The following is a 14,315-nucleotide window of genomic DNA, read 5'->3' on the forward strand; positions in this document are numbered from 1 at the left end:
TGCTATCGGTACTAGATAATATTGAGAATAATATCAACGCCTGCCTGCTGCTGTTGGGTCACGATCATAGACGTAATGGCCAGGGATAGAGGCTCCTCTAGTGGTGTATAGCAGGTCTTGCAGCTATGCAATGTAGTTGGCTTCCAATTCAGTTGAACCTGTGTGCCATCTCCTGGCAAGATGGGTGAAACTACATCCCCCTTCGTCATTTTAGAAGGCCAGAACAGTACCTACCACATGTTTAAAAACTTTAAAAAGAGAAACATCTTTATTTAAGCTTGAGGCCCTAGTTTTCCATTCACTACAATATGTCTTACCGGGTCAAAAATGGACTTCCATTTGCATGTGATGAGGACTAGAATCATGACAATAACAAAGTTATTATTTTAAAAACAAAACCCAATTTTACAAAAAAAAACATTTTTACTGTCTTTACCAAAAACAAGATCACTTCATTTAACTTAGGGGATCACCAAATGCATGCAAAACTACCAGTAATAAAAAGTTAATGTGCTACACTAGACAGGCACTAGTGCCAGTTCTGCCTCTACTCCTAATTTAATTGACAATTTAAAATATATATTAAAATAAATTTAGCAGTAGAAAACGGACTGCCATAAAACTCCTTTGACACAACTAACAGTCTGACAGCGATGCAATAGTAACTACTGGTCCACTATAAAACCCTTACGTCTATACAGATAACTGTTGTTTCTCCTATATTTCAGGCTTCCTCACTCCAGTGTTTATAGATACAGAATGTCATCATGATAGCCTTGTCCCAGATCTGCTGGTGCTGTATATCCCAGTCCCATGACAACGACCGACTCAGTGGCGTTGTGATTAGAGTGTCGGCCCTGAGATTGGAAGGTCTATCCTCAGCCGAGTCATACCAAAGACTGTAAAAATGGGACCTGATGCATCTCAGCATTAAGGAGATAGATTAGGGGTAAGGGCCAGCGATAGACTAGCATCCTGTCCAGGAGGTGTACTTGTATATCAAGCTGCCACACGCTACAGATGAGTAATGTACCCAGATGAGCTGTTCCAGCTTCCAGAAGTCAACGCTTGTGCAAGTCTACTTACTTACAGGAGTTGGCAAACCAGTACAAACTGATCTGGGACCAGGCTACCATAATGGAGCTTGAGACACTCCAATAAAAATGCGAACGAAAAGTACCCCACGGAGTAGAGATATACTGAAATCCAAACCTACTGCCTAGCCATGCCTGTAGATCTGAACACATTAGACAGATGGAAGCAATAGCTATTACCATACTGGTTATATTTATCTAATGCTCGCAGGAGTGCCTAGGCTGTAGGGGTCCTTTTGGATCAGAAATGGTCATCTTCACTGAAGATGCCAGAGGTGAATAGATGATATTATAGAGGAAGTATTCATTCACAAACATGGGTCCCTTCTGGGTCAGAGAAGGTCAATGTTGAGAGGTCAACTATCCTGCTTCATCTGCTGCTTATGATGACCCCTTCTTTAAAAAAAACACCAGACATATGAAATATGACACGCTGGATCAACGTACTCAGGACTTTGATAACAAGGAATTAAAATAACACAAGAGTTAGGAAAGACAGACTCTCAGAGTGAATGAATATAGAATAGGCCTACATACAGTCCTGAACATTCACTGAAAAGACTATAGGTCACTAACATAGAAATAGAATACTAGAATGGACATTAGTAATTATATTTCTATGGTCACTATGCCCAAAACGGTAGCTATGAGAGGTTCTAGAGTTAAACAACATATGGACAGTGTATCAAATGACAAAGTGACATATATTTAGACAGCATTGAATCAAACCCATAACAAGGACTGGATGGATGTGTGGGGGACACAACAGAGAACAAGAAACGTGCCATGAACTCCCTAAGGTTGGATCAGCTAGTTATACTGGTCTATTAGTTGAGGACCATTCCCTAACAAGGTAGTCCAGGAGCTAGCGAGCTACAAGCAGTAGCAACAGAACCAACTTTGAATGAATCTGAGTGGTTCAAGGCCACAAGGATGTGTGTTCACCATTGTTCTTAAAATAACTTAATGTCCATAGTATGACCTGGTTGGCCAATGAACACTGAGGCTGCTTGTGGAACAAGAAGAGTGTCCTAGGTTACTGATCAGTATTCTGCCCTACCAAGCAAAAAGGCAGTAACTGCTCATTTGGTCAAACATGAGTTAGTCATTTTTTTCTACATTAAATACATGCTTAATCATGTGGACAAGTATCCTGCCTCTATTGTGTTGTGTTTTGGAGAAAATGGTGGTCATGTTAGCAGTAACTACATAAAGTTACTGTGAAACAAAGGTAAATAAAAGCCATATTTATCAGTTCCACGCTATGAGCAGTTACTGCCTTTTTGCTTGGTAGGGCAGAATTGCCCAATGGTGAGCTTCCACAAACACTCAATGGTAAAAAATCAAAGCCAGGGGAGCATATTGGTTTGACCAGGCCAACCTTACATTGAGTGTCCATGGATCATTCACAGTCAAAAAAATACTAGTCCAATTGAGGCTACAACTTATCAGTTTGTGAATTCATTATTGCCATAGTAATATGACAGCTTGCCCAAATCCCCCCCACCCTAGGTCTTGTACCATGTACGTAACGATACAAAAATTAGAATAAAATGAGTAGAAAATGATTCACTATCCCATCAACAGGATATGAGCTCAGTGTTGAGAACAGCATAAGGTTTGTTGTCTTTGTCTTGTGTCTTAGCCAGGTTTATCTGGGCTGAGGGACAACGCAGTACTGGTCTGCTCCATCATGATTTGAGGACTGCTGACTGTGTTAGGTGGGGTTTCTCCGAGGGGTCAGAGGTTAGACAGCCAGACGGCTGTTCTGCTGCTGTAGGGGGCTCCAGGTGGCCGTGTGCCCAGGTGCATCCTGGGAGTAGGCTCCTCCTCTGCTCTCGCAGGAGAATGACTGGTTCTCCTCCTTGGGAAGGCTGGTCCTCGCTCCACACAGACGCCGGTGACGTAGCAGACGGTCCGTCCGTGAGAAGTTCTGAAACGATGGTAGAGGAAGAGTAAACTCATAACCACAAATGACGGGAGTCTGTAATGTACCTACCTATTGACTCCAACCCCTAGATCATGTTCAACAGGAAAACACTGTGGAGTGCTGCGCCGACATGATTCCTTATTCTACAAATCAAAACTCTTTTTATTTGTCAAGTGCCGAATACAAGGGTGTAAACTTAACTGTGAAATGCTTGCTTACGAGCCCTTCCCAACAATGGAGAGTTAAAAATGTTTCATAAAAAGAAAAGTAGTAACAAGAGGAATGAAATACACAAGAACGGAGCTATTTACAGGGAGTACCAGATCAATGTGCAGGTGTACACGGTATCTGAGATACAGTAGATACAGTGCATTCGGAAAGTATTTAGACCCCTTGACCGTTTCTAAATTTTGTTACGTTACAGACGTATTGTAAAAATAGGTTAAATACATTTGTTCCTCATTAAGCTACACACAATACCCCATAATAACAAAGCAGAAAAAGGTTTTTGCAAATTTATACAATTTTAAAAACAGGAATACCTTATTTACATAAGTATTCAGACCCTTTGCTATGATACTCGAAATTGAGCTCAGGTGCATCCGGTTTCCATTAATCATCCTTCAGATGTTTCTACAAATTGATTGGAGTCCACCTGTGGAGTTCAATTTATTGGACATGATTTGGAAAGGCACACACCTGTCTATATAAGGTCCCACAGTTGACAGTGCACGACAGAGCAAAAACATAGCCATGAGGTCAAAGAAATTGCCCGCAGAGCTCGAAACAGGACTGTGTCGAGGCACAGATCTGGGGAAGGGTACAAAAACATTTCTGCAGCATTGAAGGTCCCCAAGAACACAGTAGCCTCCATCATTCTTAAATAGAAGAAGTTTGAAACCACTAAGACTCTTCTTAGAGCTGGTCGCCCGGCCAAACTGCTCAGGGAGGTGACCAAGAACCCGATGGTCACTGACAGAGCTCCAGAGTTCCTCTTTGAAGATGGGAGAACCTTCCAGAAGGACAACCATCTCTGCAGCACTTCACCAATCAGGCCTTTATGGTAGTGGCCAGACGGAAGCCACTCCTCAGTGAAAAGGCACATGACAGCCCTGATGTTTGCCAAAAGGCACCTAAAGGACTCTCAGACCATGAGAAACAAGATTCTTTGCTCTGGTAAAGAACGTAAGCCAAGCATTACGTCTGGAGGAAACCTAGCACCAATCTTACGGTGAAGCATGGTAGTGGCAGCATCATGCATTGGGGATGTTTTTCAGCGGCAGGGACTGGGAGACTATTCAGGATCAAGGCAAAGATGAACAGAGGAAAGTACAGAGAGATCCTTGATGAAAACCTGCTCCAGAGTCCTCAGAACCTCACTGGGGCAAAGCTTCACCTTCCAACAGGACAACGACCCTAAGCACACAGCCAAGACAATGCAGGAGTGGCTTTGGGACAAGTCTCTGAATGTCCTTGATTGGCCCAGCCAGAGCCTGGACTTGAACATCTCTGGAGAGACCTAAAAATAGCTATGCTATCCCCATCCAACCTGACAGAGCTTGAGAGAATCTGTAGAGAAGAATGGAGAAATTCCCCAAATACAGGTGTGCCAAGCTTGTAGCATCATACCCAAGACGACTTGACGCTGTAATCACTGCCAAAGGTGCTTTACTGAGTAAAAGGTCTGAATACTTAAATGCAATATTTACATTTTTTATTTTGAATAAATTAGCAACAATTTCTAAATACCTGTTTTTGCTTTGTCATTATGGGGTGTGTAGATTGAGGGGAAAAAACAAATGAATCCATTTTAGAATAAGGCTGTAATGTTACAAAATGTGGAAAAGTCAAGGGGTCTGAATACTTTCAGGAATGCACTGTTTGTACATGAAGGCAGGTAGCCTAGTGACTAGAGCGTTGGACTAGTAACCGAAAGGTTGCAAGATCGAATCCCTGAGCTGACAAGGTAAAAATCTGTTGTTCTGCCCCTGAACAAGGCAGTTAACCCACTGTTCCTAGGCTGTCATTGAAAATAAGAATTTGTTCTTAATTTCTTTGGGATAGGGGGCAGTATTTTCACGTCCGGATGAAAAGCGTGTCCAAAGTAAACTGCCTGTTACTCAGGCCCAGAAGCTAAGATATGCACATTATTAGTAGAATTGGATAGAAAACACTCTGAAGTTTCTAAAACTGTTTGAATCATGTCTGCGAGTATAACAGAACTTATTTGGCAGGCGAAACCCCGAGGACAAACCATTCAGATTTCTTTTTTGGAGGTCACTCTCTTTTCAATTGGTTTTCATTGGGAATCCAGATTTCTAAGGGACCTTCTTGCAGTTCCTATCGCTTGGACTGGATTTCAACAGTCTTTAGAAATTGGTTGAGGTTTTTCCTTTGAGACATGAAGAAGTAGCACTGTTCAGAACGAGGGTAGAGGGAAGTGTACTCTTTGATAGAGTGTACTCTTTGATAAAATTTTATAGTAATTTATTTGAATTTGTCCCTCTGCATTTTCACTGGATTTTGGCCAGGTGGGACGCTAATGTCCCACCTATCCCAAAGATGTTTTAACTGACTTGCCTAGTTAAATAAAGGTCAAATTAAAACATTTTTTTTAAAATTACATGAAGGCAGGGTAAGTGACTAGGCACCAGGATAGATAATATTAAGACTAAAATAAAGAACAGAGTAGTAGCAGCATATGATGAGTGTAAAAGTGTGTGTGTGTATGTAGTGAATGTGTGTGGGTATAGTATTGTGAGTGTGTGTAGAGTCAGTGCAATATAGTCCGGGTAAATATGAATAAACTATTTAGCAGTCTTATGGCTTGAGGGTAGAAGTTGTCTCGGAGCCTGTTGGTCCGAGAGCCGATGCTCCGGTAGGGAGCTAGGCCCCACATTCTGTAGCGCTTTGCGGTCGAGAGTGGTGCATTTGCCATACCAAGCGGTGATGCAGCGATTCAAGATGCTCTTGATGGTGCAGCTGTAAAACTTTGAGGATCCGAGGGCCCTTGCCAAATCTTTTCAGCCTCCTGAGGGGCAAGAGGCGCTGTCGTGTCCTCTTCACGATGATGCGGGTGTGTGTGGACCATGTTAAATCCTTAGTGATGTGGACACCAAGGAAAATAAAGTTCTTGACCTGCCCCACTAGAGCCCTGTCAATGTGGATAGAGGCGTGCTCTCCCCTCTTTAGTCCATGATCAGCTCGTTGGCCTTACTGACGTTGAGGTAAGAGGTTGTTGTCATGGTGCCACACTGCCAACTCTCTGACCTCCCCCCTCTGTGATCAGGCCTACCACAGTCAGCAAACTTGATGATGGTGTTGGAGTCGTGAGCGGCCACGCAATCGTGGATGAACAAGGAGTACAGAAGGGGACTAAGCACACACCCTAGAGGGGCCCCTATGTTGAGGGTCAGCGTGGCAGATGTGTTGTTGTCTACCCTCACCACCTGGAGGCAGCCCGTCAGGAAGTCTAAGACCCAGTTACAGAGGGAGATGTTCAATCCCAGCTGGGAGAGGGCAGTGTGAAGTGCAATTGAGATTGCGTCATCAGTGGATCTGTTTTGCGTCATCTGTGTTTCTATTGGGGAGGTATGCAAATTGGAGTGGCTTCAGGGTGTCTGGAATGATGGTGCTGATGTGTCATGACCAGCCTTTCAAAGCACTTCATATTTACAGATGTGAGTGCTACGGGAGGTAGTCATTTAGACAGGTTACTTTGGAGTTTTTGTGAACAAGGTCAATGGTGGTCAGCTTAAAACATGTTGGGATTACACTACAGAAAGGTATGTTGGTTCTACATAACATATTTCTACATGAACGTTCCAAAACATTGTATCCTGTCCTGTTGATACCAGGTGTGTGTGTTAGGAATGGGGTAGTGTATGTACAAGGTGTGTGTTAGGAATGGGGTAGTGTGTGTACCAGGTGTGTGTTAGGAATGGGGTAGTGTGTGTACCAGGTGTGTGCTCGGAATGGGGTAGTGTGTGTACCAGGTGTGTGCTCGGAATGGGGTAGTGTGTGTACCAGGTATGTGTGTTAGGAATGGGGTAGTGTGTGCCCCAGGTGTGTGTGTGTTAGGAATGGGGTAGTGTGTGCCCCAGGTGTGTGTGCGCTAGGAATGGGGTAGTGTGTGCCCCAGGTGTGTGTGCATGTGTATTAGGAATGGGGTAGTGTGTGTACCAGGTGTGTGTGTGCATGTGTATTAGGAATGGGGTAGTGTGTGCGTGTTAGGAATGGGGTAGTGTGTGCGTGTTAGGAATGGGGTAATGTGTGCCCCAGGTGTGTGTGTGTTAGGAATGGGGTAGTGTGTGCCCCAGGTGTGTGTATGTTAGGAATGGGGTAGTGTGTTCCCCAGGTGTGTGTGTGTTAGGAATGGGGTAGTGTGTGTACCAGGTGTGTGTGTACCAGGTGTGTGTGTCAGGAATGGGGTAGTGTGTGTGTGTACCAGGTGTGTGTGTGTTAGGAATGGGGTAGTGTGTGTGTAGCAGGTGTGTGTGTGTTAGGAATGGGGTAGTGTGTGTGTAGCAGGTGTGTGTGTGTTAGGAATGGGGTAGTGTGTGTACCAGGTGTGTGTGTGTACCAGGTGTGTGTGTCAGGAATGGGGTAGTGTGTGTGTGTGTACCAGGTGTGTGTGTGTTAGGAATAGGGTAGTGTGTGTACCAGGTGTGTGTGTTAGGAATGGGGTAGTGTGTGTGTAGCAGGTGTGTGTACAGTGTGCAGTGCAGATCTCTCTTACTTGATTACAGCGATCACACTGGTAGGGCTTCTCTCCACTGTGAACTCTCTTGTGTCTGTCCAGATGATATCGCTGAATAAACCGCATGTCACACACATCACATGCAAACGGCTTCTCCCCTAAACAACACAAAACACCGTTCAAAATATAATGGTATGGATGACTTTGGTGAATTTTTTACTTAAGAAAAATAAAACATTGGTTTTTGGTTGTGAGTGAGAGTTGTGCATATTTCTCTACTATGTGATTGTTTTTCTGATGAATGTTATAACTGTTGCCACATTTGCTGAGTATTCCTGAGCAAGGAAGTGGAAAGGGAAAGTGATTTCAACCTGTATGAGTGAGGATGTGCCTCTTCAGGTGGTAGCTACTTCGGAATGCTCCATAGCAGTGCTCACAAATGAAGTTCTTCTGTACTAGTGAATCATGATCATCATCACCGTTAATATCCATCTCCACCTGCTGAGAAACACAATGAGTGTTCAGAAGAGTACAACTTCTCATATTACACACACATACACTTCTGTCCTATAAGTGTATCCAACATTGTACATTCCATTTCCCTATCGCACACACTACTTACCTCCACTTTCTCTCTCAGTTTGTTGGGTGTTCCTGATTTTCTGTGCTTCTTCTTTGTCGATTGCATATTCTGGCTGGCCTGCATATCTTTCTCATCCAGCAGCCTGGGCGTATGAAATGAGTGTCCATCTTTTCTGATTAACTATCGAGGAGAATGAGGGGGGAAATAAAAAATGGAGGGGGGTGTTGTTGGTAATTCATGTTTATAACATACTCACCAAAATAGAGCTACGGCTTAGATATTAATTATATGTTTTAGAATGCTGATAGATTTACAATAATTACATAAACAATTTCTGATTAATTGCCAAATGTAAAGAACAACAGTGTTGTTCTCCATGCCAATGAACACAGAAGCACTTGTGTGTATACTACGTCCTATGGGCCTATAACATTAGTGTTTCTCTGTTTCTCACCAGGGGTGGGCAGCTGACTCCCGAGGGCAGGACCATGTGGCTGTGGTGGGCCTGGTGGTTGTTGTGGTGGCCGTGGTGAGCCTCGTGAGACTGCTGCTGGTGGCTTTCAGGGTTGTTAATGTCTCTCTGACCCTGGCCGTGCTGTGATGTCAACTTCTTCTGACTGCCAGACATGTTGTTGGCCTGCATCAGGGCGATGCTGGACAGCACCGTCTCACAGCCCAGCAACCCAGCCTACAGGAACAACAAAAACAGCAGTTCAGTTGGAGCGTAGTATGGAGGCCTAGGAGGGTTATCAACCCAGCCTGCAGGAACAACACAAACAGCAGGTCAGTTGGAGCGTAGTATGGTGGCCTAGGAGGGTCATCAACCCAGCCTGCAGGAACAACACAGGACAAAACACACAAAAGCTCAGAGTCAGCGTCAAGGTCCATGCCAGGGCTAGGGCCGCAGTCCCACGCATAAAGACCCAACACACAAGGCAAAAATCCTGCGGGGACTGTAGATGGTCATTCACTGACTGTTCTCTGTTCTTTTTTTTGCCTGGTGTGTCAGGCTTCTAAGGGAAAAACTGTGAGGAAGAGGGAACAGGGAAGGAACAGAGACAAAAAACAAGAGACTAAATAAATAGAAACAAAACAATGATGAAAGGAGAATTCAACTGACCCATTTCATGTGGTCTCGAACGGAGTTGTTGGGATGGTGTGTCATCGCCGGTGCGTGGTTTGAATGCGTGTGTGTGTTTGGGGGTAAAGGGGTGCGTCAAGGGGGGTCACCCAGGATGAGGGGTGTGAGAAGAGACCACACTCACCCAAATAATCAGGGGCCAAGGCCTGGAAATAGAGGGTTATTGTGAGGCCAAAATGATTGTATTTTGTTTATTTGTATTTGGACTATGACTACTGGTATTCATATTCAGGACTATATATACTAGTTACAGTGTCAACTCAACAGCTTGGTCAACTCAACAAAGGAAGTTTATATCAGGCTTGGAGAAAGCAGCCATGATGGTTTGGTGTATGCCACCTCTTCCCATGGAAAACAGAAAACATTGTTGCAATGAAGACAGAAATAAAGCTGGACAAGGACAAACACAGTTTTTTAAATGATCTTGTAGTTCATGAAGATGATCTGAGAAGGGGTGATGATTCATGTATGTGCAAGTTACTCAAGAGAACATTCAATATTGACCAAAGTATTATGCTAACGATATGATATCACATTTTTGGAGTCAAGTACAAAAACAAACAAGAAAACCTAATTTAGCCTAGCCACACAGTTGATCATCTTCTATGCAAGTACTCTGGTCTTCATGCAAAGGGCTAGCTAAAGCTGCCTGGAAGTGAGGTTCTACCTAGCTAGCTTGTTAACGTTGCCTGGAAGTGAAGGTCTACTTAGCTAGCTTGTTAACGTTGCCTGGAAGTAAGGGTCTACCTAGCTAGCTTGTTAAAGCTGCCTGGAAGTGAGGTTCTACCTAGCTAGCTTGTCAAAGCTGCCTGGAAGTGAGGTTCTACCTAGCTAGCTTGTTAACGTTGCCTTGAAGTGAAGGTCTACTTAGCTAGCTTGTTAACGTTGCCTTAGAAGTGAGGGTCTACCTAGCTAGCTTGTTAAAGCTGCCTGGAAGTGAAGGTCTACCTAGCTAGCTTGTTAACGTTGCCTGGAAGTGAGGGTCTACCTAGCTAGCTTGTTAAAGCTGCCTGGAAGTGAGGGTCTACCTAGCTAGCTTGTTAACGTTGCCTGGAAGTGAGGGTCTACCTAGCTAGCTTGCTAAAGCTGCCTGGAAGTGAGGGTCTACCTAGCTAGCTTGTTAAAGCTGCCTGGAAGTGAGGGTCTACCTAGCTAGCTTGTTAAAGCTGCCTGGAAGTGAGGGTCTACCTAGCTAGCTTGTTAAAGCTGCCTGGAAGTGAGGGTCTACCTAGCTAGCTTGTTAAAGCTGCCTGGAAGTGAGGGTCTACCTAGCTAGCTTGTTAAAGCTGCCTGGAAGTGAGGGTCTACCTAGCTAGCTTGTTAAAGCTGCCTGGAAGTGAGGGTCTACCTAGCTAGCTTGTTAACGTTGCCTGGAAGTGAGGATCTACCTAGCTAGCTTGTTAAAGCTGCCTGGAAGTGAGAGTCTACCTTGCTAGCTTGTTAAAGCTGCCTGGAATTGAGTCTACCTAGCTAGCTTGTTAACGTTGCCTGGAAGTGAGGTTCTACCTAGCTAGCTTGTTAAAGCTGCCCGGAAGTGAGGTTCTACCTAGTTAGCTTGTTAACGTTGCCTGGAAGTGAGGTTCTACCTAGCTACCTAGCTTGTTAAAGTTGCCTGGAAGTGAGGGTCTACCAAGCTAGTTAACGTTAGCTTGTTAAAGCTCACACCCACAGCACAATGATAATGCAGTATGGGTCAAATGCATTGGATAGATAACCTATGTTTTGATATTGCAATACGTTAAAGCCTGTAAAAAAAAAAGCTGTAGTATTCAGTGCTCTAATTAACTACAATAATGTCTGAAAACTGAAAGAGAAAATATTTGCCAGCTCAACGTTAGCTAGTTACCTAATAAGCTAGCTAGCCATATATCTAGCTAGTTAACTAGACATCACAGTCTGCCTGAGTTTTCGAGGCCAAATACCAAGACATGGGTAAGATGAGTGAAAATATTGTTCCGCTAAATATTATGTGAATAATCAATTAAGTAACGTATGAGGTAAATCAAGGGTCTGCTTAGGTGAAGCTAGTCAAGAAGAAGACTCACTGGTTGAGTCCCCACCCACACAGACAACACAACAACAGGCAGGGCGTGCGGGTTGAGAAAACTACACATTGTTAAAACTCTAATTTGCATTAAAATTCTGGGAAATAACTTCATCATATGCATTGTTAACTCTATGGTGGCTTTGTTGGGAAGTACATTTTAGAATTGGTTTACCTTGAGATTTTGTTGAGTTTTGCAGATTAATATTTCTTGTCGGAGTTTCAATTTTCTCAGTTTACAAACACAGGAAACGCTACCGGAAGTGTTCGCCCGTAGAGCGCGTCCACGTGATTTGAAAACAACGTCGCATAATGTCGGCCATGTTGGTAAGGGAAAGATAATGGGTAGTTTCACATATGGAACAATGACTCAGATATTTCCCCGGATGTATAAATATGAAGCATCCTGTTTTACACTCCACCAAATATGGTGATGGAAAGAAGCCCAGTGGTCAGCAGTGGGAGAAGATAGAGCAAAATGCATTTTGGCCGACGTTCTGCAAATTTTCTCATCGATTAAGCATTTGATCTAAATACAGTTTTCTAATTCCAAAACTAAAATATGTTACGAATAGAATGGACTAAGTTGTGTAGACTTTACTCTTTGCCAAAGTGTAATACAATGGTGTTCTTAAGGAGTGCAAAGGCGAATTGCGATATTGCACAAGCGCACTTTACGGAATAGGCGTTCCCTAACATAAATATGTAAATAATGCTAGAACACACCAATAGGATCTCGCTAGCTTGTTCTGGGTTCTGCCCACCTCCTTGCTTGTTCTGCCCACTATGATTAATTTGCTCCCATTGGCAACGATAGGCTCTACCACAGGTGTCAAACTCATTCCACGGAGGGCCGAGTGTCTGCGGGTTTTCGCTCCACCCTTGTACTTGATTGATGAATTAACATCACTAATTAGTTAGGAACTCCCCACACCTGGTTGTCTAGGGCTTTATTGAAAGGAAAGACCAAAAACCTGCAGACACAAGGCCCTCCGTGGAATGAGTTTGACACCCCTGCGAGTAGTCGATCTTGAGTTAGTTATAAAAAATATTTGGTAATTCTCCCATGAGTTTGATGTGTTCATACCATTCCATTTTTTCAGTTCCAGACATTACTATGACCCCGTCTTCACAGTAAACTACTTCATACACCAACCTTTGATAATCTGGACTGTTCTCCTTTCCCAGCAAGCTGAACCAGAAACACAGATTCACAAACTCAGGCTGTTCAATGGGAGAGCAGAAGACCTTGGTGAGATGAAAATGGGAAAATAAAAATCTTCTGTAGTGTGTACATTACTATCAATAAAATCTCACCTTCTCTATAAGTTGAAATCACTCATGTTTCTTCATCTCCTCTACCAGAAACCTGTGGGACCAGACAGGGACAAATGATTAATTCCATTCCATTTAAAAACGTCTTTCATTGACATAGGTTTTATCAAAATCTTTGAATGAGAGATCTGAGGTAAGGAGTCACCTTATTTAGAATTACAGCCATAGGGTTGTACCAATTATTTACTGTATATTTACACTAGATAACAGACAGGTGGTGCTGTTTTAAAGCCTCAACGCATCCATCTTGGCGTCATTGTAAAAAATATATATTTTGGAAGCTATAGAAATGCATTTATTAATGTCTACATTGGTTTTGCCACATTTATTATATAACAGACACATTAATGTATTATTTAAAATTGTATGATGTGAGCTAAACATAAAAATGTTAAAAAATATATAAGAACATTCTTTTTTTTTTATGTTACTGTCCCCATTGCAACAAAAAAACACTTAAATACATGTAATGTTGTATTTAATTGAAATACTAAATAATTTCATTACTATGGAGGACTGCTCCCTCTGGGAGTGCCAATATGGGACAGTGGCTTCAAAGCCTCTAATTGGCTAATACATAGCATCAGAAATCCAGGGTTTATATTGATCATTGGGTTGTACCCAATACCCATGAATACACCTATAGGCTATCTGATTGTACCGTGTATGGGCGAAAGCCCAGTCTACACGCTCTGCCATGCCATGTGAGCCCACAGCTTTCCACATCAACCACAGATTCAGATAGTCGATCACTGTATTGACTTGTCCCCTGTGTCCAGACTCATGTCATATAACTTATCCTGCTGGAACAGGTATGTTGCGTTTGTGCTGTAGCAAGGCTTCAACAGGTTCTGTGGAAAAGGGGAAGACATGAAGAGATTCTGAGGTTTCGCTCAAGAATGACGACAAATAACTGCATTTTTTTATTCGAATTAAGACCACAGAAGGGACAGTAGAAATATGTAAAAAGGAGCAGTGGTGTGAAGTACTACTTAAGTCGTTTTTTTGGGTACCTGTACTTTACTATTTATATTTTTGACAACTTATATGTTTACTTCACTACAGTCCTAAAGAAAATAATGCACTTTTTACTCCAAACATTTCCCCTGACACCCAAAAGTACTTGTTACATTTTGAATGCTTAGCAGGACAGGAAAATGGTCCAATTCACGCACATGTATAAAGAGAACATCCCTGGTCATCCCTACTGCCTCTGATCTGGTGGACTCAGTAAGCATGCATGCTTCATTTTAAAATGATGTCTGAATATTGGAGTGTGCCCCTGGCTATCCAAAAAATAAAAGAAAATGGTGCCATCTGGTTTGCTTAATATAAGGAATTTGAAATTATTTACAGTGCATTCAGAAAGTATTCAAACCCCTTGAATTTTTCCACATTTTGTTACGTAACAGACGTATTATAAAATTGATTAAATTGTTCCCCCCCAATCTACACACAATATCCCAGAATGACGAAGCAAAACAATAAC

At 42.9% G+C, this 14,315-nt stretch overlaps 1 protein-coding gene across 3 annotated transcripts; it reads right to left on the reverse strand.

The window, feature by feature from the left end:
- Positions 1–249: 249 nt before the first annotated feature.
- On the reverse strand, positions 250–11,762 carry LOC129829717 (zinc finger protein 281-like). 3 transcript variants are annotated; one of them, XM_055891594.1, is made up of 7 exons: positions 11,667–11,762; positions 9,427–9,593; positions 8,761–8,994; positions 8,346–8,486; positions 8,095–8,221; positions 7,763–7,881; positions 250–3,027 (listed from the first exon to the last, which is right to left on the reverse strand). In XM_055891594.1, the coding sequence occupies exons 2-7, from the start codon at positions 9,469–9,471 to the stop codon at positions 2,842–2,844; spliced, it is 852 nt and encodes a 283-aa protein (XP_055747569.1). In that variant the 5' UTR covers positions 9,472–9,593; positions 11,667–11,762; the 3' UTR covers positions 250–2,841. The 3 variants fall into 3 exon arrangements, with proteins under 3 accessions (XP_055747569.1, XP_055747566.1, XP_055747570.1); XM_055891591.1 differs by having other exon boundaries at positions 8,095–8,224; XM_055891595.1 differs by lacking the exon at positions 9,427–9,593 and having other exon boundaries at positions 8,095–8,224.
- Positions 11,763–14,315: the final 2,553 nt, after the last annotated feature.

Source organism: Salvelinus fontinalis, chromosome 31 (genome assembly GCF_029448725.1).
Source record: "Salvelinus fontinalis isolate EN_2023a chromosome 31, ASM2944872v1, whole genome shotgun sequence".
Lineage (NCBI taxonomy): Eukaryota > Metazoa > Chordata > Actinopteri > Salmoniformes > Salmonidae > Salvelinus > Salvelinus fontinalis.